A 27,766-nucleotide genomic window follows, 5' to 3' on the forward strand; every position below is an offset into this window, starting at 1 on the left:
AACCAAAGTGGAATTTTATTATGGGATACCAAGTGAGTTTCTCAAGTTCCTGGCCCCCCAAATCTACTCACTCCACGGCGTGCCCTCACGCGGATGGGAAGGAGGACGGGTCCCCAAAGAAAGCAGCCGGTGTCTCCAAGCTGCAAAAGAACGTCTCCCCCACCCACCCATGCCACTGTGCTTCCTTATTCGGGACCCAGCGACGTTGCCTGGTTCCTTTTATGAACAACAAAACCCGTGATGAAGGCAACAGGAGTCAGAAGCTATTCAGCACAGGAAGCCCCCGTATCCGGTGAGGAATAAGAAGTGCAGCGACAGGATGCGCCTTGGGTCAGGGGGCCGCGGAAAGCCCTCAGCCTTTGTGTCCTTCCCTGCGACGGAGTGTCCACGTCTGAGCCCTCGGCTCCCCTCGGACCTCAGCCGGGACTGCCGCTGTCACCGCCGGGCTGCCAGCCTCCCGCCCAGGGGAACGCGGAGGCCATGATGGCTGGCTCCACTGGCCTGCTTTTACTGCTGCTGCTGGTCGAGCCCTGGGCGGGGGCTGCCGCTGACCAGGAGGCCGTGGTCTGCGCGGGAGCTGCCTGCTACACGGCCCACAGGGTCAAGCTGAGTGCGGAAGACGCCCAGCTCCACTGCAGCAAGAAAGGGGGCAACCTGGCCACGGTGAAGAGCGAGGAGGAGGCCCTGCACGTCCAGGGCGCCCTGGCCCAGCTCCTGCCACCGGGGGCGCCCCTGGCAGAGCGCATGGGCAGGTTCTGGATTGGGCTCCAGCGAGACAAGCGCAAATGCCTAGACAGCAACCTGCCCCTGAAGGGCTTCAGCTGGGTGGGCGGCGGGGAGGACACGTCATATACCAACTGGCACAAGGAGGCCAAGAACTCTTGCACCTCCAAGCGCTGCGTGTCCCTGATGCTGGACCTGTCCGTGCCGGCCCTGGCCAGCCGCCTCTCCAAGTGGACCGAGGGTCCGTGTGGGAGCTCCAGGTTTTCTGGGAGCAACATCGAGGGCTTTGTGTGCAAGTTCAGCTTCAAAGGCATGTGCCGGCCGCTGACCCTGGGGGGCCCGGGCCAGGTGAATTACACCACTCCGTTCCAGGCCACCAGCTCCTCCCTGCAGGCCGTGCCCTTCGCTTCCATGGCCAACGTGGCCTGTGGGGACGCGGACGAGAGCTGGCAACATTACTTCCTGTGCAAGGAGAAGGCCCCCGATGTGTTTGACTGGGACAGCTCGGGGCCCCTCTGTGTAAGCCCCAAGTTCAGCTGCGACTTCAACAACGGAGGCTGCCAGCAGGACTGCTTCGAGGGTGGGGAAGGTTCCTTCCGCTGCGGCTGCCGGCCGGGGTTCCGGCTGCTGGACGACCTGGTCACCTGCGCCCCTCGGAACCCTTGCAGCTCTAGCCCGTGTGGAGGGGGGTCCACGTGTGTCCCTGGGCCCCTCGGGAAGGACTTCACGTGCCACTGCCCCCCAGGCTACTGGCTAGACTCGACTCAGCAGGACTGCGTGGACATGGACGAGTGCCAGCACGCTCCCTGTGCCCAGGAGTGTGTCAACACCCTCGGGGGCTTCCGCTGCGAGTGCTGGGTGGGTTACGAGCCTGGTGGCCCCGGAGAGGTGGCCTGTGTGGATGTGGACGAGTGTGCCCCCAGACACTCGCCCTGTGCCCAGGGCTGCACCAACACCGATGGCTCTTTCTACTGCTCCTGCGAGGGGGGCTACGTCCTGGCCGGGGAGGACGGCACCCGGTGCGTGGACGTGGACGAGTGTGCAGGCCCGCAGGGCGGCCTCTGTGACAGCCTGTGTTTCAACACAGAGGGGTCCTTCCGCTGTGGCTGCCTGCCAGGCTGGGAGCTGTCCCCCGATGGGGTCTCCTGCACTGGGGGCCTCACATCCCTAGGACCACCAGCTGGGCCTCCCCAAGGGGAGGACACAAGAGATGGAGAGGGGAGGCTCGTGTCTTTTTCCGCAACATCCAGTCCCACCAGGGACAGCCCCGAGGGCACCTCCACGGTGGCGCCCGCCGCCAGGAGACCCTCCCTCCCAGACAGCGTCCCCATCTCCCTTGCCCCACCCGACATGCTGGCCCCCAGTGGGTCCCCTGGTGTCTGGATGGAGGCCAGCACCCATCACCCCACGGCCACCACTGGCCGTGAGGCTTCCGCAGGTGAGGATTTCACCGCCCAGCAAAGCGACGATGGCACGGACGGGCAGAAGCTGCTCCTGTTCTACATCCTGGGCACTGTGGTGGCCATCCTGCTCCTGCTGGCTCTGGCTCTGGGGCTCCTGGTCTATCGCAAGCGCAGAGCCAAGAGGGAGGAGAAGGAGAAGAAGCCGCAGAGCGCAGCAGACAGCTACGCCTGGGTCCCTGAGCGAGCCGAGAGCAGGGCAACGGAGAACCCCTACAGGTGAAGGAGGCTGGGTTGCCAAGGGGGCGGGAGGGGGGATGCGGCAGGCACCGGCTGGGGCGGAGGCAGTGGCCATGGCGTGCAGCAGGCAGAGGGTGAGGGGCAGGCATGGCCCAGGCTGGGGTCACCCGAGGCCTGCGTGTGCTCACGGGGGGTGCCGCCCTGCCCGTGGCTCGGTCCCCACGCCCGGGGTCCAGACGGCACAGCTGGGGCAGCAGCTTCCAATGTGTCCCCGTTTGTTCCCCACAGTCCGACGCCAGGGACAGACTGTTGAAGCTGAGGAGGCCCCGAGACACTGACAGTGACCACCGTCCTCAGAGGCAGGTGCCTGTTGGAAGCAGGACCCCCATCCTCCTGGAAGACTGGACTGCAATCTTAGCAAATAGTTGTCAGCCTTCTCTTTAAACGCCTGGCAACTTGAACTGTGCAGGTATCACACGCGTGTGCTGTGTGAGTGGTGGGTCGGGTGTCCTTTCAGGAATTTGATGCATGTGAACAATTCTCCCTCCCTCTCCCTGTTCAAATTCAAATGTGACTGAGTTCATTTCACCCTGATTCTGGATTGGGCGTGACCAGTCAGGTGCTAATGGGCTCCCTTTGAACTGCTTCTCTGCGTAACCATCGAAGAAGAAGTTGTGAACCAGGGAAAATTAGGACTGAAATGATTTGTGCCTCCTGGTGTGACAGAGGCTGAGGCGATCAACTGTTTGATTACGCAAGAAGCTCTGTTTCTGTCTGAGGGAACATGTTGAGGCTGGAGAGTTTCCATCTGCTTCGGTGGCACGGAGGCAGGACGTTTAGAAATCGCATCTTCTAGTTCTTCAGGTTCTAGTAGTCTTCAGTTTATTTGCAGATGAAATCTGAACAATGTGGGGAAAATTGTACGAAGTGAGTTAAAAGTGTTTCTGGAAGCTAGAGTGAGAGGGCGGAGTTTGTTTCAAAACTACTTGAATCAGTTCATCTAAATAAATGTACTGATGTTACCTCAGGCTTGATTGATGAGACAGACACTCGTGAGGACAAAGGTCAAGGACCACTGGTCTCTGGGCCAGGAGGCCCCATGCCCCCGCTGCTGTCCTGCCTCCTCTGCAGCTGCCTGGGCTTGGATGCCCTGATGCTTTCTGGAGGATGTGAGCGAGCTGCGGGGCTGAGGTTTAAACGTGTTGTCGTAAGCCTTTAGCACAGTTCACGGTGGTTGATGCCTCCTGAGAGCTGATCCTGGCTTGCGGCCGTAGCACCACCAAGTCAGGACTAGTCCCGCGGGGGCTGGCCCAGAGCTGCCTACAGTACAGGAATCCCCTGGCTCTTTTCCTTAAAAAAGGGGGCGAGAGGGGAGGGAGCAAGAACGAGAGAATAACTACGATCCTGTGCAACCACAGGCACTGCTCACAGCCGTTTTAATTTATAGCCTCGTGTTTAAGTGCTCACTTGCGAAGATTTCCCACAACTAAGACTGTTGTCGTCGGTGGCTCTCTGTCCCTGCCAGTTCTGCCTGGGTGCCTGGAAAGCAGCCCAGGTTCACTGCAGGTCGGAGCCCTTAGAAGCTGCCTGAGCAGCACGGGAGGCCCGGGCACCCAGAGGGCATGGGGGCTCTGCCGCTCTGGCGCAGGACAGAGAGAGGGAACTTGCCAGGATCCGCACTCCGCCCCAGGGGTCGGCACTCTGCGTGCACGGCCTTCAGAGCCAAGGAGATGCCCTTTTGCCAGTTTTGAAATGTAGGTGTTATAGCTCCGTGTTTGAAGAAAAGAAAATGGAAAACTGGAGGGGGTTGGGGGAAGGAAGCAAGGATGGAGGCCTGATAGGACCCAGGAGGGGGTTCGAAGTGTCTGCTTTTTAAAGCCACCTAATATTCTGCAGTTCCCACTCGGAACACTGGGGTTTAGCACTCCAGGGGGTGAAGGCTGTGTCCCTCGGCCCCGGGGTGGCGTGCCGTGCGGCGCTGACCGTCGGGCTGCTCGTGGCAGTGTGTGCACTTCGTGGCTGGTATCTGCACGTACAGGAGGTGCTTTCCTCTAGGGCTTTATGGCCCTCACCCTTGTCACTGGGGCGAGGGGGACATTGCTAACCCAGGCTGCCCCTGACCCCCGTGGTCCCCTGGCTTTGAATTGGCTGAGGTCACCGACGTGCCCTTGGTTTCAGTGTTCATTTGGTTTCTTCTACAGCCCAGCCCCATTTGGTCTCAAATGGTCTCAAACACCAGAGTGTTTGAATTCTTCTCTGGTTGGGGTGGGGAGGTGAATATGCAGCCCGGTCCAGCCTCCCACCCACTGCGACATCCCCCCGGGGGGCCGGTGGGGAGAAATGGGTGGATAAATCACAGTTTCTCCAAATCCCCTCCGTCAGAGTCAGCCCCTCTGCAGGTGAGTGGGGTCTACCTGCCCTCACAGCCACAGCCCAGCAGTGGCCGCAATCCCCAAACCGGACCACCTGGGGCAATGACTCTGATGAAAAGCCTCAAACTGAGGCTTTCTTCTCCCATTGAACACCGCTGTCATTTTGTGCCAGGGTATTTGAATCCTTGTTTTGGGAGCTCGGGGCCAATTGACAAAGTATCCATTTATCCAGAGGCCCAGGTGGCTCGGCCGTGACATCCAGGGAAACAGACAGATGGACATGGGGAGAGGTGGGCTCTGCCACACAGAGATTCCTCCAGCCGTGACCCTGGGCTGGGCAGGGGCAGACCAGGCACTGTTCTGTCCCTGATTCCCTGACCTGCTGAGAGGCAGAGCAAGCTGAGCGTTGGGGTCAAGGAGAGGCTCCCCTTGGCAACAGGTTCAAAGACAATTTGGACTTTCCTCCAAAGAATTTCTCATGGTTCAGTAATTTTATATTCGGGACAAACTCACCACCTCTTGAGGAGATAATTTAAAGGGAGGACGTCTCCTTAAACACACCCGTTCCTGAATTTCAGGGACGATATCACTGCGATCACTGCTCTTTTCTCTCGTTGGCCATTTGGAGGGGCTGATGCAGGAGGACAGTCACCTGGGGAAGCCGAGTATAGATAGCCAAGGGCGGGGTGATTCTTCAAAATCACCTTGGGCGTGGAGGACCTGGTGAGTGTCCTTTATGCGATGAACCACGGCTGCTCCACAGTGTGGCCTTGAGGCAGAAGCAGCTGTGCTGGTGTCCCTTTTGGTGCCTGAACCATGTTCCCAGCGGCATTACGTGGGTGAATTTGCCAGTTCTGGCCTGAGGCCGGGAGGGATGCAGGCTGCGGTCACCACCAGGCCTGGCAAGGCCATCTCAGGCCTAAGTGCCTGTCAACGGTAGACACGCAGCCTCTCCTAAAGGCTCGTCCTCACATCTTCCCCATGATCAGGCAAGAAAGTGGAATAAAAAATTAAACGTGTATGTGTGTGTGCTTGTGTACAGCGTGCAGGAGGAGCTGAATTGGGAATGAATCTCTCTCTTGCACACACATGTGTAGCTGCGTCTTTTATGTCCTGGTCATGAGCCCTCATTTGAGCACATTGTGAGGGGCCTGGATTTTACCCCTGAACAACCTCTGAAGGATGTGGATTTGATCATTAGCTACTTTTATTCGAAATCTCTCTCCCATATATACTTCTGTGAAAACTAAGAGAACAGAGATGAGATTTGACCCCCCAAAAAAGCACTAAATTCAAAATGACGCAGTTTTTTTTAAAGCAAATCTAGGAAAGCCTTTTCCTATTATTTTTCTTCTTAGCTTCTCCATTGTCTAAACCAGGAAAACAGGAAAGCATTGCTTTCTAGCAGCTGCAAAATGGTGTAATGTCCCCTACATATTTCCATCCCTGAAACAATAGGTTTAGCATGGGAATCTGAGATATAAAATCCCCAAAAACATCTGTCCCTCTCTGGCCGCAAAACCCACTGCTTAAATCTGTGGGGTTTGTGGAGTTTGTCAACCAAAAAAAAGAGGATGATAAAATTCTCCACGTGTTCGATAATCAAGTACCTTATCCCATTCCAGATTCCAGGGGCTAATACTCACCGAAGTGCTTTTTTAAAAAAATGCAGTGTGTTTTGGTCTGTTCATGGAGATAATGCCCATCCGTTTTAGGAAGAAATTTTGGAGTTCCTTTCTCTCATTGTTCCTCTTATCTGCAAGGGGGCAAGTGTTTCCTTTCAGTAGATTTTGCCCACTGTTCCCCTGGCCTGAAGCTCTTTTTGCATATTTGGCTTAAGCTTGAAATAGATCATAGGCGAGGCCTGGCTCGGCGATATTAGATGCAATGATATTAGATATTAGATGTAAATGTCAGCAGTCCCTCCATTAGCGCTAAATGAGAATGTAAGTCTTTTTGGATGTGTGTATTTGAAGTTTGTTCTCCTGATGCTGGAATCATGGGCTTTCTATGTGGGGTTATTTCACTCCAGGCCGGGGGAGGGTGGGCTGCACGCTGCGCTGCCCTCAGGCTTCTGAGAAGCTGAGTGGCACCTCCGGTCAGCCTCAGAAGTGGGTTGTCATCCTTTGTGCTTTGTTATGCACCTAGCCTAATAAACTCCGATATATATTGCTGTCAACATGTTTTAATATGTTTCATAACAGCTCAAAATACACAGCAGAAACTACATTCAAATGTATCTGTGTCCCTTTTCAAAGACACCTTGATGGCTTGCCTCCTCACCCACTGGAGGTGACACTGGCACCAGGGCACCTAGGTTGGGGGAGACCCCGGGGGCACCCAGGCCCACGTCTGTGCTTCTGGACTCTGCCCTCTGATCCTGAGCCCGTGCTCCATGCCTCCACCTCTACCGTCTGATTCCCTGTATCTTTTTAGTTGCATGGGTGACACCTGGTGCAGGATTAAACGTGTCCAATTAGTGTGATGTGTAAACACCGTTCTGTAATGATCATAGGAGCATTTATCACCACTTGGTCAGCAAACCTTTTCCAGTTTATTTAACTGATTGGACAGACCAACTGGCTGGCTCACTGCTTGGCTGCATAAACCTCACCATGACTGGATGCGGGGGCAGCAGATAGTGGTTGATTCCCAGGCCATCTGCTTTTCAGGTTGTGTACTTGGTAGGAACAGGGCTTACGGAGGATCAAGGGCTCTCCAGTGATGCTAATGGCCCGGACACTTGTGATAAACAGTCATGACTGGGGTCCAATAAAGCTGATCCTTGAGCTGTCTAGTCACTAACAAAATCCATTTGGAAATTATATCTTAATAAGAAGGACCATGGCTGACCCCACCACAACATACACACTCACACAGAGACACGCACCACAAAACACAGAAACGCAACGGCCCCCACAGACACAAAGAGACACACAAACACACACAATCCTAACATCCTCTGTTTCATACTGAAAAACCTGAGGCCAGGGTTTCCTGATTTCTGGGAAAAGCCCATGAACAAAAATGCCACATGTTAGCGGCGAGTCCTCTTAGTGACTTAAAACGATGTAAATGCTAGTAAATCTTTCAAATATGATTCATTCACAAAAAAATCAATTTATACAGAGTTATACCTACTGCACAACGCAAGTATATCTGTGACAGACAAGACGTAGATTAAAATGAAAGACCAACGTACACATCACGTACCTTCCACAGCTTTAACATGGACTGAATGAGTATGCCCCGTTTTCAGCTGACTCCTAAGTCCATTCAGTAAGAGGAGACAGAGACAGTAAACCCCAAACCAAAAAGCCTCAGCTCAGTCTCTCCTTGAATTACATTGCGACATCACAGTTGCTTAAAAAGAGAACAGTGTCTCATCCCCTTCACACCCTGGCTCATCCTTTTCGGAGGAAATGAAGGCCAGGTAAGCGGTGAAAAGTGAAAAAAGAGGCCCAGAGTGAAAGGTCGGGGAGAAGCCCCGAGGCCAGCAGCCGCTCCAGGGAACTTGACCCGGGGGCCGCTCTTCACAGGGCTGAGCAAACCCTCCCAAGCCTCCAGGAGCCCACAGCTAGAGTTCCCCGTGTGCGGCTGCTCGGGCTCTGCTTGTTGGGTTTTCTATTTGAGGTCTGTCACCATTGACTTGGATGTTAGTCCTCCCTTGTGGTAGAAATTGGTCCATAGAATTCAACTGCATGGAGGGAAGGAGGGGAAGGATGGAGGATAAACAGAGAGGGAAGAAAGAAAGGAGAGGGAGGGAGGGAAAGGGGGCAGGGGATGCTCAGATGAAGGTCAAGGTGAAGGTCATCGGGCCCCAACTGCACATCTTGGCTTTCAGTTTGAGACAGTGCAGGGCCGTTTTCCCTCTGTGCCATCGCTAACCTCCTGGGTCACAGGGTGGGACAGCCGAGCTGCCTTCCGCTGATCCGGGTGGAGAACCAAAACCCTTCACGTTGTGCTCTTGTCACCTTTCCCTGAAAAGCACTGCTTACCTCGTCCCCTTCACGTTTCACACTTGTCCGCATCATTGATATCATAGAGTCTTAAGCTGGGTCCACGATGTCTGCTCTGTTGAGCTCCTTCTGAGTTCAAATATCCCATGAAAATAATGAGACTTGTGAGGTGGAGGAAAATAATTGTGCCTTTTACCTTCTTTCTCCAGGGTCTTCCTTTCCCAAAAAGATTATGTCCCAAACCTAAGTGTTTTACTTCCTTGTCAAACCCATCATCTCCGCACCCGAGAGTAGTGCCCCTGTGCGTCCCAGCCCTCACCCTCACGGTCAAGGTCAAGGTCACAGTGTGTGTGGGGTGCAGTCCTGCACACCGTCACGCCAGTTTGTCCATCATCCAAGTCATCGTCTCCCATGGGGGTCAGCTTTGTCACTCCTTGTATTTCTGTCAGCTTTGTCTTCTCCTTAAAGCTGTGCCGTTGGGTGATTGAAGTGCATTTGGCATATTGCTTTCTTTACCAATATGAAATATAACTTTTTGGACATTTTCACGTCAAATTATATTTTGTCTAACCCTTGAGACTGATATACCTAGTTAATTTGTGGCATTTTATGAATACAAACTTTTTCAGTTAAAATTTCTTTGTTTTCAGCTTTCTTTATGTTTGTCTCTCTATGTGTTCCCATCCTGCCTGCTCTGGGCCCGCTTTCTCCATCGTAGGAGCCTGGAGCCCCTGCAGGGCCTCAGCCCAGAGGGTCTGAGTGAGTAGGTCTGGGCTGGAGCCCGAGAATCTGCATTTCTAGCAGGTTTCCAGGGGAAGCTGCTATTGCAATAGTCTCAAGGGTTAGACAAAATATAATTTGACGTGAAAATGTCCAAAAAGTTATATTTCATATTGGTAAAGAAAGCAATATGCCAAATGCACTTCAATCACCCAACGGCACAGCTTTAAGGAGAAGACAAAGCTGACAGAAATACAAGGAGTGACAAAGCTGACCCCCATGGGAGACGATGACTGGGGATCCACCAGGAGAACCTCTCCTTTATCCAGTCGGGGGCAGTTTTCTTCTCTCATTATTGGGAGTATTCCCTCCTGGCCATCCTCTTGACTCTCTTATTCTGGAAGTGGTTTTGGATGGTCCTCCTCCCTGTGTCTCTTGACTTTCCTCCGCTCCTTGTCTTTCTTCCATCTCGAGGTAGCTGTGAAATCGCACCTTCTCTCCCGCCCTCCCAGTGGCCCTGGCCCTTCCCAAAGCACTGGTCACCTTCTAACATGGTGTATCGTCTCCTCCAGTAATTATGATTTGTTATTTATTGTCTATATTTATATATATGTAAGTTCCTCCAGGGCAGATTTTTGTTGTTGTTTGGTCCCTGATACGCCCTGGGCCTGGCACACAGTGGTGCTCAATAACTGTTTGTCGGATGCATGGCTGCCCTGGGGGCCCTGGAGCAGGACAGCAGGCAGGGGGAGCCAACGCCGCACCCAGAGGGCCCTATTTTAAACCCTGATGTTGTCCGTGGCCTCCTCTCCGACCAGAGTCCACTAGCTGCCCCGCCGCTGTCTGCTCACCCGGCCCCGTCTCCGGCAGAGGGCACTGCGCACACTCAGGACGTCCCTACTGCTCTTGGACAGTTGCTCTCATATCCATCTGGTCTCCAGGCTCCCTTTGTTCCAGAAGCAGACCTGGAGACAGGGATTCCAGTGCAAGTAGTTTATTGGGAAGGACAGCGTTAGCAGTAGAGTCACGGGGAGGTGATACAACTGTGGAAACTCTGGGAATGTATTCTACCCGAGGGCCAAGGGAACCGGGGTATTGATACACCAACTGCCGCCAATAATGGATAGGGCTGCTGCAGGGTGATGGGTAATTCCCGGCACTTCCAGAGGGGCCTCCACTCTTGGGATGGGAGAAGACTTCAGGTACAGAGACGCAGACGTGGGAGGATGGAATTTGACCTGACCGCAGTGACAGTCTCAGGGCTGTGGCTGGACCCCCGGCCGCATCTTCACCTGTCCTCACCTGTCCTCTACACCTGGCTGAGACAGCCCTTCCTTCCTCCACAAGTCACAGCAGATTTCTTCAGGAGGCAGCTGAGTCCTTGAAGAGAGAGTTCTCTTTCCAGATTTCTCTGATGGCCCCGTCCCTTTGTTCTTGGCATGACTGCTCAGTGTTCCCGTGTCTGTCTTCTTGCGAGGCTGGGAGGCACCTGAGGGAAGGGTGAGCCTCACACAGAGCTTTACACACAACCAGGTTTCAAATGTTGTCAACGTAAGGCCACCTGGATAGATAGTTCATAGGACACATTATTAAAGCAATGTGGCAGGAAAATTCACCAAACTTTTACTACTACAAGATAGAAAGTGGTATTTATTTATTGGGAAACAGCCGGTATCACTCTCCCCACTTTATAGGTAAGGAACCGGAGGCACAGAGTAGTTGCTAAACTTGTCCACGGTCACAGCTGACAAGTGGTGAAGTAGGGCTGTGAAATCCTGCAGCCTCACCACATCACTAGGTCTCACTGTCTCCGACTAAACTCAAAAGTGTCAACCAGCAGCCAGTGAGGAGACAGGCTGGCTCTCAACCTATTTGAGACAGGAAGGTGGAGCACTGAGCAATGATGGGTATTTCTAATAATAGCTTATGTCCAAATGAGCATCCCTGTATCCCTGCGCTTGTGTATTCCCCCAACCACACACGCATGTGCGCGCGCGCACACACACACACACACACACACTAGTACTTCTCAAAAGCTCTCTGCCATCCCCAGAGAGCTTGTGCACCTGAGACCCACCATGATCTGAGGGCGCATCTTGTGTCTGTGCCCTCATTGACCCCGCAGGGGCCTTCCCGGTTCTGTCTTGGTCACAATGGTACGTTCGTGTGTTGTGGAGGAGGAGGTGTGGCTGTATCCTGCCTTCAGAGGTGACTTCTCCACTGGACCTCTTGTGCACAGTGATGGGAATGTCAGAGGTGCACCTTCATCAGAAACAGCTGGCTAGTTTCTTAAAAAGTTAACCATACACATATGACCTACCAATTCTGCTCTTAGACATTTACTCAAGGGCAATGAAACCATGATCCTCACAGTCTTGGCCACAGGTATTCACAGGCGGTTTATTTACAGAGCCTGGACCTGGACACACCTTCTGTGCCCAGTCTTCTCTCTACCTCCCTCCAGGGCAGCTCGGGAATCATTAATCCCCTTCATTTTCCTGGCCTCCATCCAAAGATGCACATACCTCATGAAGAAGAGGTCTCCCCCCGCCACCCCCTCATCTGCTCCACACCCACTCCCCCCGCCCAACACCATGCTGAGTATTCTCTTTTCAGATTCACGGTGTCCTGTTCCTTCTCTTATCCCCCTCCTTCAAGTCATCTAACTGCATTTCCTTCTGAGCAATGGCCAAACCCTACCCTTGGTCTTCAGGCCCTGCACTTTTAGGGAAGCATCTTTTACTATGGGAACAACTGTTCATGTTATTAAAATTCATAGGTAAAAACAACCTTGGAAAAGTTCCTGGGCACTGCAGATGCAAGGTTTGAAGTGAGACCAGTGTCTGCAGTAATGTCATGGCCTTTCTTTAAGAGGCTTTTTCAGAGAGGACCAGATGCCCAGAATGGCTTTGATGTTCAGAGACTGGATTTGCTGTTTAATGGTTTGAGGCTGAAATGAAATGCTGTTTGTTAGCTTTAGTTACATGCTGAACGTTCTTCAACATGAGGCATTTATCCTTTTTTGAGCATAGGAAAAGATGATTCATTTGGACCTTGTTATTTCAAAATTTGGAGTCACATGGTCTGGAATCAACTCATGCATTAGCTTAACAAACAAGAAAACAAACCAGAATGAATGAATGAATAAATAAATAAAGTTTTGCTGGGGGAAATGAGGTTCATAAGAGATTTTTAGCTGAGCTGTTTAGCCTACAAAATTCATCTTCAGGTGCACTTATCCCAATGTTTACATCCATTTGTGTAGAATAGAGAGGAATTACAAATATTCTCACATGAATGCAAATGAATCAATATCTGTTCAATATCTGTTCTGGGTATTTTATTCTGTTTCTACTTTTATGTTAAGTGAACTTGTAGTATTTAGTGGTGAATTCGCCTGCCCATAATAAAGCCTGATTAGCATAAGGCTTATTTTCTCACATGACAAAGGGTCCAGAGATGGGAAATCTCAGGCTGCCACAGCCGCTGTCAACTGCCTTCCATCTTTCTGGTCCTTCATCACCAGCCTGTGGCTTTCATCCTCATGTTTACCACATGCCCCTACAAAGGCAGTCCTTTTTTTCTTATTTATAGGCAGAGAAATGTACCAATCCCAACTCTACAATTTGCTGAGTTGTGGTAAGTGTACACACCACCCCATAACCATTGCTCCAATCAAGAGGACCTCCCACCACCCAGAGGGTCCCCTGTGCTCCTCCCAGCTCGTTCCCACCCCCACTGCCTAGACCAACACCGCTTGGCTTCCCATCACTATCCATTCCATTTGCCTGTTCTAGGCATTCGAGTTGATGGAATCAGAGTTTATCAGGTTCAAGCCTGTTGTTTTGTTACTTGTTTTCTGCTTTTTCTACTTTTTTGTTTTTCTTCTGATTCTTTTTTCTTGTTTTATTTTGGGTTAACCAAGTATTCTTTTTTTCATTACTAGACTTCATTTTTTGAGTAGTTTTAGGTTTACAAAAGAATTGAGTTGAAAGTACAGAGAGTTCCCATATAATCTCTCAACACTTTACAGTTTCCTGTTATTAGGATTTGGCTTTGGTGAGGTACATAGGGTAAAATGATGAGCCAATATTGACACATTATTATTAACTAAAGTCCATAGTTTACATTAGGGTTCACTCTTTGTATTGTACATTCTATGGGTTTTGAAAAATGTATCATGACATGTATGCACCAGTGCAGTATCACACAGAATAGTTTCCCTGCCCTAAAACCCCCAGAGCTCCACCTGTTCACCTCTTCCCCCCTTCCCCAAAACCCTGGCAACCACTGATCTCTCACTGTCTCCGTAGTTTTACCTTTTCTAGAATGTCATACATTTGGAATCATACAGCATGTAGCATTTGCAGATTGGCTTAGCAATATGCATTTAAGGTTCCTCTGTCTTTTCATGGCTCAATAGCTCATTTCTTTTTTGGTTTGAATAATATTCCACTGTCTGGATGTACCACCATTTATTTATCCATTTACCTACTGGAGGATATTTTGGTTGTTTCCAAGTTTTGGCAATTATCAATAAAATTACTATAAACATCCATGTGTTTGTGTGGACGTAAGTTTTAATTCATTCATGTGAATACCTAATAGTGTGATTACTGTATATTATAAGAATATGTTTAGTGTTGTAAGAAATTACCAAACTGTCCTCCAAGGTTGCCGAACCGTTTTGCATTCCCATCAGCAATGAATGAGAGTTCCTGTTGCTCCACATCCTCCTCAACATTTGGTATTGTCAGTGTTCTGGATTTTGGCCATTCTAATAGGTGTGTAGTGGCATCTCATTTTTGTTTTAATTTGCCTTCCCTGATGACATGATGTGGAGCATCTTTTTATATGCTTATTTGTCATCTGTGTATCTTCTTTGGTAAGGTGTCTGTTAAGGTCTTTTGCCCATTTTAAAATTGGGTTGTTTTCTTATTGTTGACTTTTAAGAGTTCCTTTGTATATTTTGGGTACCCGTCCTCTATCGAAAATTTTTTTGCAAAGATTTTCTCCCAGTCTGTGGCTTATCTTTTCATTCTCTTAATGGGTTTTAGTTGCCCCACACCTTGTGAATTGCAAGTGTGCTGAGGAGAAAGTATGAATAAACATGGATCTCACCCAAAGTGGCTTCCTTCTTTGAAGGGTTAAATCCCTCCAGTTTCTGTCTGATTCTGGTCACTACCCAGTGTCTTCAAATAGTTGTTTTTTATATTTTGTCCAGAATTAAAAATTTCTTTTTTACCAGAAACAGATCTTATATTTGTCCTTTTTGAATGATCCTCCAGATAGCCCACCAAGCAGTTTTAAAAAATATCCCATTGGCTAAAATTGGACAACATGACCGTCTCTAGACTGACCACTGGGAGGGTCCTTAGAGAACAGGCCTGTGAGGGGTTGTGGATGGGGGAGGGGTCAGTCAACCAAGAGTGTCTGCCTCGTTGCCATTTAAAACATTCTCTAATTCAGACTTTTCATTTTTTCCAGACCCACTTTCCTTCCTCACCCAGCAAGACAAACACATGCTCCTAGATTTCATCTAAATGACTGGGGTTTGACACAGTAATTTTAGATTAAAATTGAAGATGAACCCATTAGTTTTGTGTGACCTTGGTGTGTAGATTCTTGAAGATGAACATATGTCTTCATAAGCTTGAAGTTTTGAGGGCCCTGGATCCTCATAACAATTTTCTGGACATTGAGGCTTGGATATCAGTATAAACAGAAGGGTAATTGCTGACAGCAGCATACACAGCAGCAGCTGTTTTCTGGAACAAATAACTTGGTACTTGCCCCATGGACCTGCCTGCTTCCCCTGCCCATCCTGGTGTCCATGAAGCAGATCCAGAGGTTCAGAGTAGCCCTAGGACCCAGATTTTGTCATCTAACCCTAGGATGTAGCTTTTATCCTCATTTTGAGAAGAGAAGTTGAGTTTCAGAGAGCTTTTCTATCATAGAAACAGAGCTAAGAGTAGTCATACTTGTTCAAGTTCATCTTATGTGCCCAACATTGTGCTAAAATCTAACTATCTGTCCCTTTTGTTGACCTCTGGTTTGAGGGATGTGACCTCATGAACACACAGAAAGTACTATTTAGTGATGACATTTGACTAAAAATAAGAATCAGGCTTTGAAATTTAAATAAATTAGATCAGATAAATGGCAATCCAGGAAGCTACACTTTAACTTATTCAAGTTTGCATCAACTGGGCAGGTGCTTGGCTGCATGAAACAGAAATCCGATTACAGTGGAGGAACCAAATAGAGATTTATTTGTCTTCCATGACAGGAAGTCCAGAAGTTGACGGTCCAAGGCTGGGGCTCTGAATTCTTGATGCTCTTAGCATCCTGGATCCCTTCACCTTCCTGCTTTTATCCCAATGTGTGACTTTCAGCCTCCTGATCATGATGCCTGCTGCACCTTCTTTGTGGCAAAATTCTACAAATTCCACTTAGCTTGGCTTAAAAATATATTTCCATGACCTCATCAGAATAAGATTTGGGTTAGCTGTGCCCCTGCAAGCAGGAACTGTGGTTGCAGGTCCATGGATGTGTTGGCGGGGCCAGGACCCAAAGTGGACGGCCCAGGAGAAGGATGAGGATGAGGATGTGATCAGAGCCTTGGGGCCACATCATCTACATGGTGAGCCAGTGGTTCTCATGCTTGTGCATCAGAATCCCCAGGAAGGCTTGCCCAAACCCAGATGGCTGGGCCTAAGCCCTGGAGTTTCTGTTTCAGGAGGTCTGGGCTGGGCCCAGGAGTCTGCCTTTCTGACAAGTCCAAGGTGACAAATGATGTTTACAGAGAGAAGACGTGACACTGATGCTGCTGGTCTTGAGGGCTCCTTTCCACAAACTTGAGTGGGTCAGTGAACCTCTATGGGGGGCCAGGGAAGGAGCTGGTTCAGTGCGAGGTCTCAATGAGGCCATTCTGCTGCCCGGCTGGGTCCTTTTCCAGCACAACCACGCTGGGGGAGTGTGTGCGCCCCTCGTCTCTGGGATCTGGTCAAAGGCAGATTCTGATTCGGGAGGCACAGGGTGGGGGCAGAGATGCTGCATTCTAACCAGCCCCCAGGTGAGGATGCTGGTCTGGGACCTCATGTTGGAGGGACAAGGCGGCCGCTTGGCTAGCAGATCCCTTCCTCTCCCTCTGCCTGTTTCCGACCCCAGCTGCCTGTCACTCGGCCAGAGGTGGCGACGCACGAACAGTCTGGGGCAGGGTGTCGACATTTTTGTCACTTCTACTGAGCTCTGGGGACTGACTCATTTAAATGACATTCTCAACTCTTTGGAAAGATGCTGGGCCAGAAATGGAAATGGCGGCAAATACTTTCTGGGAAACAGGAAGCCAAATATATATTTTTTCAATCATTATTTTCCCCTGATTTAGAGACTGCTTAACTCCCCATGAAATATGACTTTGAGATTACAGGATAAAATACGAAAATGATGTCCAAGTTCAAGACCACAGGAAAACAGCAGAAGAGCAAACACTGTGAGAAAACAGAGTCATGGTTTCTCTGTAGCATATTTCAAGTTCTGGATTTACATGTTATCAGCTGTGTGTATTTACCCTGGTTGTGGTAGGACCAGCTGGAGTTTTAAATATGCACCATGGACGATGCTGCCAGGATTCTCCCCTGCATCTGTTGACTCCGAATTCTTCAGTGGCCAGCTGGCCATCAGGAGCTTAAAAGTGACGTCCAGTTCCAAGGAGGAAGCATCCTTCCTCATTGCCTGTGGAACATGAGATAAGTATGTCCCCTTTCCTGGGGGGTCCTTTAAGGGACTTTGGAAGGCTGGGTCTTGCTAAATGTCCCAAAAGTCCCATCCAAAGGAGAATAAACTCTAAAGAGAAGCCTTTGCCAGTGCTTCTCTGGGATCTAGCTTCAGAATTATTCCCAGTCTGAAAAGCATTCCCAGTGGTTTGGGTGTGGGTGAATGCTTCCCCCTCCTTTGGTGGGTGGGCTGGCTCTGGGTGCAGGTGAGTGGGGTCAGGTACTCCCAGCGGGAAGCCACTCCCTTCCCTCTTCCCACAGAGCTAGACGGAACCCCAGGCACCCCCAGGCCTGTGGGTGGAAGTGGGATTTCTGAGTGATGAACTCAAATGTTGGCAGCCCCTTACCCCAGAGCAGAGCTCCCTCCCCACAGCTGCTCTCTGTGACTCCTTCACTCCCCCGGGGGGCCCATCTGCCCAAGTTCCAGATGTTCTCAGTCTGTTCACCCGGGAGCTGCCAAACCATCCTGCAGGCCTGTTCTCAGACCCCCGAGGTCTGCAGTAGCTGGTCTGCAACCCTGGTTGATAAAAATAGGCCGTGTACTTGCACCAGCATCTGTGAGTCGCTGGAAAAAGTCAATAATAAAAAGACAACTAATCCAATTAAGACACAGGTAAAGAATCTGAATAGACATTCAACTAAAGAAGACATACAAATGGCCAATAAGCACATGAAAAGATGTTCAACATCATTAGCCACCAGGCAAATGTAAATCAAACAACACTGAGAAACCAGTTCACTCTCACTAGGATGGCTAGAATAAAAAAGACTATTCTTTCCTCCATTTAATTGTCTTGGCACTCTTGTGGAAATTAATTGACTAAAATTAAATACAAAAAGTTTTATTTTTGAGCATCTTTTCATGTGCTTATTGGCCATTTGTATATCTTCAAAGGGTTTATTTTTGGACTCTCAATTCTGTGCCATTGATTTATGTCTTTCCTTATGCCAGAACCACACTGTTTTGATTACTGCAGCTTTGTAGTAAATTTTGAAATCAAGAAGTGTGAATCCTTCTGTCTTGTTTCTCTTTTCCAAGATTATTTTGGTTATTCAGAGTCCCTTGAACTTCCATGTGAATTTTAAGATCAGCATGAAAATTTCTGTAGAGAAATCAGCAGATATTTTAAGAGACTGCACCGAATCTGTAGATGAATTTTGGGAATTTTGCCACCTTAACCATATTAAATCTTCCAATCCATAAACATAGGATGTCTTTTCATTTATTTAGGTCTTTTAAAATTTCTTTCAACATTGTTTGCAGTTTTCAGAGTATACATTTTGCACTTCTGTTAAATTTATTCCTAAGTATTTCATTCTTTTTAAATGCTATTGTAAACGGAATTGTTTTGTAATTTCATTTTCAATTTGTGCATTGTTAAAATGCAAGTGATTTTTATGTATTGATTTTGTAACCTGTAACGCTGAAACTGTTTATTAGTTCTTATAGTTTTTGAATAGTTTTCTTAGGATTTTCCATATACAAACGAGACAATATCGTGAATAAAGAGATAATTTTATTTCTTCCTTTCCAATCTGGATGCCTTTTATTTGACTTCCATGTGGAACTGCCCTGGCTAGAATCTAGCTCAAATCTCCAGCACAGGTGCAGGAGAGTGGGGTCAGGTACTCCCAGCGGGAAGCCACTCCCTTCCCTCTTCCCACAGAGCTAGACGGAACTGTTTCTGGAGAGAAACAGTGCCAAGCAGGGTCTTCATCAGGGGACCTAGGGGTTAACAAGTCTACCAGGCGTTCATGTTAGAACTAGAAAGTTCTTTTTTACATATCTTAAGAAAAAAGCTGCTTGCCACACTTGATAAAGCTCTTTGGCTAAGGGTGAATCAGCTAGAACCCATCCGTGAAGTGACCCAGCCTGGTGACGGCCAGACCTGACGCTTCAACATTCCTCAACTCCTTTAAGGGCTAGCACGGGCTCAGAGGGCCCCGCCCTTCGTTTATGGCTTCGTCCGCCGTAGTCCTGAAATCCTTTGTAAATGCTGAACAAAGGGTGTGGCTGGTCCGGTCCCCTTTCCCGTCTCACGCGCCCACCTCTGAGGTCTCTGTAGGGGCGAGTTCCAGCCGGTGTCTGGAGGCCCCGCCCCGCCCCAGGCCCGTTGCACCGAGACAGCCTCTCCAGGGCGGCCAGAGTCGTGACCCCTGACTCAGCTCTGCGGCCAGTGGGATGTCAGGCCAGCGCCTGCCCCGCCCCCACCCGGGGCTGCGCGGCTCTCCGATCTGGGGGTCTTTCCTTCCTCCTCCCGGAGGGGCAGTCGATCCCACTCCGGGGAGCCTCAGACCTCGGTGTCCCTTTTCGTGGGGCGCGGGGGGCAGCGGAATATTCAGGAGGCTCTGCGCCCGCGGGCAGGCGTCAGGGAGTGCAGGGGACCACAGTGCCTCCCCCCTTTCGCTTTCGGAGTGTCCCCGCGCCGCCCCCTTGGTCACTGAGGTCAGTCCGTCCGCCGGCAGGTGCTTGTCTTCCGCAGGTGAAGACACCACACTCTCCTGTTCTTTCGCAAGTCCTGGGCTCTGCTGGACGTGGGGGCCCGATCCTCGGGTAGGACGAGGGGTCCGCGTGTCCTGCCGGGGGAGAGGCCTCTGCGTCCCCACACCCTAACCCTTTCAAGCCCAAGTTCGAGTTCACCAACGTCTTCGGTTTCGTTTAGAGTTCAACAGCGCCGCCGCCTGGCGCGTCGCAGTAAGTGACCGCGGCGGAGGATGGCACAGGGTGTTAAAAAAAAAAAGTTTGCCTCTCACCGTTCTGCTTTGGACCCACCCCTCCGCATTCCTGATCCGAGAGCGAGCGGATAAGGTCGCGAAAGTGACAGATTCCAGTCTCCTCCCAGCGCTCCCCACCCCACGCGTGCCCAGGACAGCCCCTCGTCTATGTCTTTTGCCGCCCAAGTGGCATTTATGTGCTCCTCTGTGTCAATCTGATTGCTCAGCCAAAGGGAAAAACCCTCAACAGACAGACCCTCCCTGCGAGGGCACACCGCGCGTCCCTTTGGGGGTGCGAGTTGCACTGTCCCTCTGAGATGCTGGAAGAACTCAGACCAAACAGGCTAAACTCGCTCGCCCCTGCAGGGCTCGGCGGGAATTCGCCTGCTACCACTTCCGAAGGGTGGCAAGACCTTGACGCCCTGACAGTGTCCCCACGACTTTCTCACGCGATGAGATGAGGTCTGGCCGTGGCAGCTGGCACTCAGGGACTCGTGGGTCCCCACTCGGGGACTGGGTGTAAGGCCAGTCCTCCTCCTTTGCGCGTGGTCGCCTCAGCCACGCCCTCTGTCTCCAAGCGCCTCCTTCTCTAGGCGCCCTGGCCGGGGCGGGTGTGGCTCGCTCGCCCTGCGCTTGTGGCTCGCTCGCCCTGCGCTTGTGTTTTTTGGGGAAGGCCACGCCCTAGGCAGCCCCTCTGGGTGGCGGGCAACTCCTCCCGCAGCCTGCAGGTCCTGGGCGCTACGTCCCCACCGCTCATTCCAAGCCCTCCTCGTCCAGTCTCCTCTTCCCAGAGCTCCGCAATCCAGCCTTTCCTTGAAATAGGTGGTAACAACACATTGATGAAGGAAAAGAAAGAGGACCGGAGGTTAAGGGCTGCGAGTTAAGCCCCTTGTAGGGCTGCACGCGTGGGGCGGGTCCTGTCGCCGCGCTGACAGAGGTGCTGTCCTCCCGGGAGCCTGCGCTGCTGGCCCCGCCCGAGGACCTCCCAGCCGGGGCCGAGTTTACTCATCCCCGCGAGGTGATCCTGGGCGCGAGGGCGGGCGCAGGGCGTCCGGAGAACCCAGTAATCCGAGAATGCAGCATCAGCCCTTCCCACCAGGCACTTCCTTCCTTTTCCCGAACGTCCAGGGAGGGGGGCCGCGCACTTATAAACTCGGGCCCAGGCCCGCCCGCCTGTCAGAGGCTGCCTCGCCGGGGCTGCACGCCGCAGCCGGACGCGCCTAGTCCGGGACCGACGCGAGCGGCTGTCGCCGGCAGCGCCCTGCGCCTCTCAGCCCCGGCCGGGCCCCTGCGCGCGGCGTGCGGACACTATGCTCCGCGTCCTGCTCCTCGGCGTGTTGGCCCCCGCCGGCCTGGGGCTCCCGGCGTCCCCGGAGCCGCAGCCCCTCGGCAGCCAGTGCGTCGAGCACGACTGCTTCGCGCTCTTCCGGGGCCCCGCGACTTTCCCCGCCGCCAGCCGGGTCTGCGAGCAGCTGCGGGGCCACCTGATGACAGTGCGCTCCTCGGTGGCAGCGGATGTCATCTCCCTGCTACTGAGTGGCGACGGCGGCGATGGCCCGCGGCTCTGGATCGGCCTGCAGCTCCCGCCCGGCTGCGGCGACCCGGGGCACCGCGAGCCCTTGCGCGGCTTCCAGTGGGTTACGGGCGACAACCGCACCAGCTACAGCAGGTGGGCGCGGCCTCACGACGACGGGACGCCCCTCTGCGGTCCGCTGTGCGTCGCCGTCTCGGCGGCCGGGGCTCCGGCACCGGGAGAGCCGGCCTGGGAGGAGCTGCCGTGCGGCGCGGAGGCCGACGGCTTCCTCTGCGAGTTCAACTTCGCCGCCTCCTGCCGGCCGCTGGTTGTGGAGCCTGGCGCCGCGGCGGCCGCCGGCGTCTCCGTCACCTACAGCACCCCGTTCGGGGCCCGCGGCGCGGACTTCCAGGCGCTGCCGCTGGGCAGCTCGGCCGCCGTGATGCCTCTCGGGGTGAAGTTGGAGTGCGCGGTGCCGCCCGCTGAGGCCGAGGCGCGCTGGGGCCGGGAGGCGCCGGGCGCCTGGGCCTGCAGCGTGGAGGGCGGCGGCTGCGAGCACGCGTGCAACGGGAGCGCCGGGGCGTCGAGCTGCCTTTGCCCCGCCGACGCCGCCCTGCAGGCGGACGGGCGCTCCTGTGCGGTGCCGGCCGAGCACCCGTGCCACCAACTCTGCGAGCACTTCTGCGTCCCCGGCTTCCCCGACGCGCCCACCAACTACACGTGCATGTGCGCGACGGGCTACCGGCTGGCTGCGGACCAGCACCGGTGTGAGGACGTGGATGACTGCACGCAGGTGCCCAGTCCGTGCCCGCAGAGCTGTGTCAACACGAAGGGCGGCTTCCAGTGCCACTGCTTCCCCGGCTTCGACCTGGTGGACGGCGAGTGCGTGGAGCCTGTGGACCCGTGCTTCGGCACTAACTGCGAGTACCAGTGCCAGCCCGTGGGCGGAACTGACTACCTCTGCATCTGCGCCGAGGGCTTCGCGCCCATCCCCCACGCCCCGCACAGGTGCCAGATGTTCTGCAACCAGACTTCGTGCCCGGCCGACTGCGACCCCAACAACCTGGCGATCTGCCGGTGCCCCGAGGGCTACATCCTGGACGAGGGCTCCGTGTGCATGGACATCAACGAGTGCAACAACGGCTACTGCCCTGGCAAGTGCCACAACCTCCCCGGCACCTACGAGTGCATCTGCGGGCCCGACACGGCCCTCTTCGGCCAGGCTGGCACCGACTGTGACCCCATCAAGGTGAGCGGCGGCGACCAGGGCGGCGACGAGGAGGACGGCGGCTCTGGGGCGCTCCCGGGCAGCCCGACTCCCGGCGCCACCCCTCACCCCTCGCCCCCGCCCGCGGGGCCTCTGCATTCGGGCGTGCTCGTCGGCATCTCCATCGCGAGCCTGTCTTTGGTCGTGGCGCTTTTGGCGCTCCTCTGCCACCTGCGTAAGAAGCAAGTCACCTCGCGGGCGGAGCTGGAGTACAAGTGTGGGGTCCCCGCCAAGGAGGTGGTACTGCAGGACGTCAAGACCGAGCGGACGCCTCAGAAACTCTGAGGGACCTCCCTCCCTGGCCCAGGTGTTGGGTGGCCTTTTCCTCCCTCCTGGGCCTCATTGCTCCTCCCCTCTCCAGCCTTTCTCTCCCACTACCCCAAAGCACCTTAGCTGGCGTCAGAACTGGAGAAGACGCTCGCTCCTCTTCTTTCGCTGCTTCTACACTTGGCTATGGGGGGTGGGGGCGCGTTGGAAGAAGTATGGCCCCAGCCATTTCCATGATGTCATCGGACAAGTGGGCAGAGATGGCAGTTTTATAGTGACAAGATTGCAAAGTGTCCGATGCCCTCACCAAGGGGCACAGGAGGGGTGAGTGTTCTTGGTTGGCAGCCTTGGGGCAGACTTCATCCCAGTGGACTAAGTGAAGTGTAATTGAGTCATAGATAATGACCAAGATATTTATTTTTTAAGTATTTTTTGTTCTTTGGCTTCTTTCCCTACCCTTGTGTCTCCGACACCCACTTTGTATCCCTCCCTCCTTTCTCCCTTCCCCTCTCTGCCCTTCCCTGTCTATATATTTATGTGCTCCCCCTTGTCATGGGGCCCTTATACTATCTTTTCCAGCCCTCTCGCATTTATGAAGCCAAGCCGCATTTCAGCCCTTTCGTTTCTCCCAATTTACCCCTCCCAGGAACTCGGCCAACCCACCTGAGCCACCCTACCTGTATTGGACCCTACTTCTGCCCTTAGCTGTCTGCCTGGGCAGAACTGTTATGTGAAACAGAAACAAAAACACTAGAAAAAAGAATGGTTGGGAATTTGTTCTTTCAGCAGATTTGCTAATTTATCCTGAAATTTCAGGCTTCCAGAGCAATATCATTTTAACGAAGGTTAAGATGTGAAGGGCATTTGTTAGACTAATGTTGCTGGACTACCACAGGAATTCAATGCAAGGAGATTTTCATTTTTATTTTTAAACAATGAACCTCCGTTTTATTGTTGTTGTTGTTTTGATTTGGACTGAAAAGTAGTCCTTGTTGTTAAGCTTTTGATGCAGTGTCTTTTCCTATTATTATTATGCCTATTATTATTATTATTAGTTATTTTTGACAATGTTGAAAATCTTTGCTCACACGGTTGCTCTAAACTGAGAGAAGATGGAAGCACCTCCCGGGAGACAGTGTAAGAAAGTTTTGAGCTGCAGGATTCGTGCCAATGACCATTTGGACTCTCACTGTTCTTGTCATTTGTAGGCCCCAATAAAACCAGCTCTCCTGGTTTCTTGAATTTGGGAGCTTGGGGATGCAGCCTGGAGCATGGCCAATTAGGGCCTCACCTTGATCAGGCCCTCGAGAAGTTCTCCCAGTTCGCAGGGGCCTTCTAAGCCCAGCCATTTGGAACGTGGTCCCGGGACAAGAGGCTGGAGCTGCCCCTGCCAGCTGGTTAGAAATGCAGACACTCAGGCTCCATCCCACCTACTGCACAAGAATCTGCATTTTAACGAGATCAGTAGGGGGTTGTCTGCTTCGTATATTTGAGGAGAGCTGTTCCAGACAGCTTCCAACATTCTGGAATAGATTAAATATGGATGAGTAATAAGTAGCAGGCCAAGTCAGGCCCTATATTCTCAAGAAACTGAGGAATTTTCCTTTTATAGCTTTGCTTTCTGGTAGAAAAGCCTAGGTACACACCTTTAGACATTGCTACACAGGGTCTTTGGTTCAAGTAAGCTAGGAGTGAAATGCTTCATGCTTCTGTGTATGGAAAAAAGTGTATCATGTAAATGTATCTTTTGTAATGCAAAGGTTTTCCTCTACCATTTTGTAAACTCAGCACATTTGTACATAGTTATTTATTTATTGGAGATAAACTAGAACACAGGCAAAACTCCTGCTTATGACATCACAAGTAGAAAATAAACAAATAACAGTGCTCTTGGGTTTTGTGTCTGTTCACCTCTCTCCCCCAGCCCCCTCGTTTTATGTTATTAAACGAGGCTCATGGACAATGCGGATGCCAAGAGGAGCATTTAAAGGCTGCCCCCCACCCCATCACTAGCTCCATCTCCTCCAGGCTCCATCTCTGACTTTCAAAGATCTTTCCAGAGGAGATTGTTTTCACTGTAGAAGGACTTCATGTTATGTCTGTGTGCACAAATATTTATTTTTTCCTTCTGTAACCATAACAACTTCATACACAGGACTTATGCCTAAGTGTTTTAAAATATATTATAGGATTATTTGTTGGGACGAGTTAAACAGTCCTTCTTGGGGCATCTCTTAGAATCTTGGCTGTGTGTCCGTCTGTGAATGGTTTGGCATTATCTGCTCTCAGAGATATGCAAACACAAAAGTCAGTCTGTGGCTCAGAGACCAAGGTCTCATGCAGTATTAAATCATCCTCATTTCTCTTGGAGATAGGAAACACTGTCTTTTTAATACACACATTTCTTGGGCCCCTTTTCCTGGGATGGTGAAACTGGCTGAATTTTATATGCAGTGTTCTGAAAGTTTTCAGAAAGCAAAAGTTGGAAGAAAATTGAATTCAGTCAAATCTCCAAATATTTTTATACATTTGGATCATGCCGAATTTCTCAGTTTTAATCTGAGTAGTTGCTGTTGTGAAGATGCAGTTGGAGATGTCAACATCCATCTTGGATGAAGGAGACGGTTTTGGGGGGTGTGTGGAGTGGGTGATAGGTGAGGGGTGCCCTCCCGAGATGGCCAGTGCAGCAGTGTTGCCCTCAGGACCTCGGAAGGCTAGCAGAAAACCGGATTCAATAATAGGTACGTGTGAAGGAAGAACTCGATGAGTGGGGGCAAAGCAGGTGCAGATAAATCATGCTGGGGGTCGAGAGGGGAGAGTGATACCTTACCAATCATCCTCACCACCCGCCCTTCCACTTTTCAAAAGGGTCTGCTCCCAGGAGCCGTCAAATTGACTGTCAAAGTCTCATTGCTTTAGGATGTCTTCCTCCAAAGAAGAGATCCTTTCTCAAGAACACAAGAAAACTAAAACACGCTTTCAAGACTCAGAGGCAAGAACCCTTACTGGGGCATCTTGGACCCCAGGACACTGGCGGGGCGAGGCGAGGCAAGGCGCAGACCCTCGTGATGTGCCTCACTTCCTGTCCCGTGGGAGATCCAACTCCCTGTGTACAGGCTTCACCTGAACTTGAGATTTCCAAACTTCAGCCTCTCTCTGAAAAAGACACCATATAAACAAATCACTTAACTCTAAAAATGATCCCGCAGTGTTTCAAACCTGGGTGGCCCTTGTGAAATGGGCCGTGGGCCCTGCCTTCTATTCACATCGTTGTCATCCCGGTCTCCCAGTCTCAGCAGTGGTGTGCGGTGTGTGTTCGCTGATGGCGTTCCAGGGCTCATGGGGCCTGGGGAAGGAGGCCAGGGTGGATGAGTCAGAATTTGATTTTATGACTCAAATGACTTTTTTGCCCTCAGACCGAACCGCTTGGATCAGTTCAGCAAATATTTATTGAGCATGTGCTCTGTCACTGGTGGGTGACACGCATGGTGACAAACCCCTGCCTCGAGAAGCTCGAGCTCTGGTGGGGGAGACAGACATACAAGAAACGATCCCCGCCCCACCCCCAAACTGTAATTGCCTCTGAAACAGTGGTAGGAGCCGGGGAGGAGGAGCACAGCACGACAGGGCTGGAGAGCCTGCTGGACCAGCTGACACAATTCTGGACGTGAAGGAGGAGCAGGGGTTGGTCAAACACAGAGCGGAGGGCAGAGCAGTCTGGGTGGAAGGCACAGCATGTGCAAAGGCCCTGTGCTGGGAAGAGTCTTGGCAGAGGGTGTGGAGTGAGGTGAGCAAGGAGGAGGGGGTCCAGGATGAGGCTGCAGAGGTGGGATGCAGAGAGAAAAGTGGAGGGGGGGGGACCATAGGTCAGCTTAGAGATGTCGAATTCTGTCCTCGGTGCAAGTGGAGGAGTTTCATAAGAGCGCCCTGGTGCACCATTTACGCGCTGAAATCATTTGAGAAGGTAACAGCTACTTCTAGACTTATTTACATATCCCCACAGCAACACTTGCACAGTTTGCATTGTAAGAATCCAGCAGGGCCAACAAAGAGTGTGGGTGTCATGCACCCCAGATCTGAATCCCAGCCTGACATGGGTGGTCACACGGCCACGGGCACCACACAACCCCTAAGACTGGGAGTTCCCTGGTGGCCTAGTGGTTAGGATTCGGTGCTTTCACTGCCATGGCCCGGGTTCAATTCCTGGTCGGGGAACTGAAATCCCACAAGCTGCACAGTGCAGCCAAAAAAAAGAAAAAAACCCTAAGGCTGTAAACAGGGTGCCGGCCCAGCCCCCTCTGGGGTTTCCATGAGGATTAGGTGAAGGGAACTGGCCCAGGTCTGGCACACAGCAGGTGCTCCATAAACGGGGCATGCGCGACAACAAACTGGTGGGTGTGTAAGTGGATAAAGAAAAAGGATGTGTTGGGATCTGGAGTGTCTTGAGGGCAAGTTCAAGGTTTCCAGAAAATGGAAAGGGTTCTTTCCAGGCATGGTGCGGTCATTTGGAAGGGCTGCTGTCCCACCTGGGCAAGTGTCCTGGTGGGGTCTCAGGCATCAGGCCGAGCCGCAGGAGGGGATGTTCGCACAGCGGAGATGCAGTCCCTCCTCAGCTGTAAAATCCATTTCAAAGACCCATTCTCCCTGCTTACAGGCCCATCAAAGTCTGGGGGAGCAGAACCCCCTCCACTGTGCTCCCAGGGAGGCCACAGAGGAGGGGTGACCACAACCCGAAGCACCCCCCAACTCCAGCTGCCACGTGGGGCCCCAAGTCTAGTCACACCAAAGAGGAACCTGCCAAAGAGGAAAGAA

At 52.0% G+C, this 27,766-nt stretch overlaps 2 protein-coding genes across 2 annotated transcripts; both read left to right on the plus strand.

The window, feature by feature from the left end:
* Positions 1 to 319: 319 nt before the first annotated feature.
* CD93 (CD93 molecule) lies at positions 320 to 6,909 on the plus strand. Its single transcript, XM_061208956.1, has 2 exons — positions 320 to 2,402; positions 2,652 to 6,909. Exons 1-2 carry the CDS (start codon positions 481 to 483, stop codon positions 2,674 to 2,676), a joined length of 1,947 nt encoding a protein of 648 aa, XP_061064939.1. The 5' UTR covers positions 320 to 480; the 3' UTR covers positions 2,677 to 6,909.
* Positions 6,910 to 21,102: 14,193 nt separating this feature from the next.
* THBD (thrombomodulin) lies at positions 21,103 to 25,049 on the plus strand. Its single transcript, XM_061209533.1, has one exon. The coding sequence runs from the start codon at positions 21,218 to 21,220 to the stop codon at positions 22,970 to 22,972; it is 1,755 nt and encodes a 584-aa protein (XP_061065516.1). The 5' UTR covers positions 21,103 to 21,217; the 3' UTR covers positions 22,973 to 25,049.
* The last annotated feature ends 2,717 nt before the right edge of the window (positions 25,050 to 27,766 follow it).

This window comes from Eubalaena glacialis, chromosome 13, assembly GCF_028564815.1.
Source record: "Eubalaena glacialis isolate mEubGla1 chromosome 13, mEubGla1.1.hap2.+ XY, whole genome shotgun sequence".
NCBI lineage: Eukaryota > Metazoa > Chordata > Mammalia > Artiodactyla > Balaenidae > Eubalaena > Eubalaena glacialis.

Excerpts from the sequence above, each read along its gene's own strand:
- CD93 (XM_061208956.1), top strand. The coding sequence starts at position 481 with ATGATGGCTGGCTCCACTGGCCTGCTTTTACTGCTGCTGCTGGTCGAG. Across the intron at positions 2,403-2,651 it reads GCAACGGAGAACCCCTACAG|TCCGACGCCAGGGACAGACT; the intron begins GTGAAGGAGGCT and ends TGTTCCCCACAG.
- THBD (XM_061209533.1), top strand. The coding sequence starts at position 21,218 with ATGCTCCGCGTCCTGCTCCTCGGCGTGTTGGCCCCCGCCGGCCTGGGG.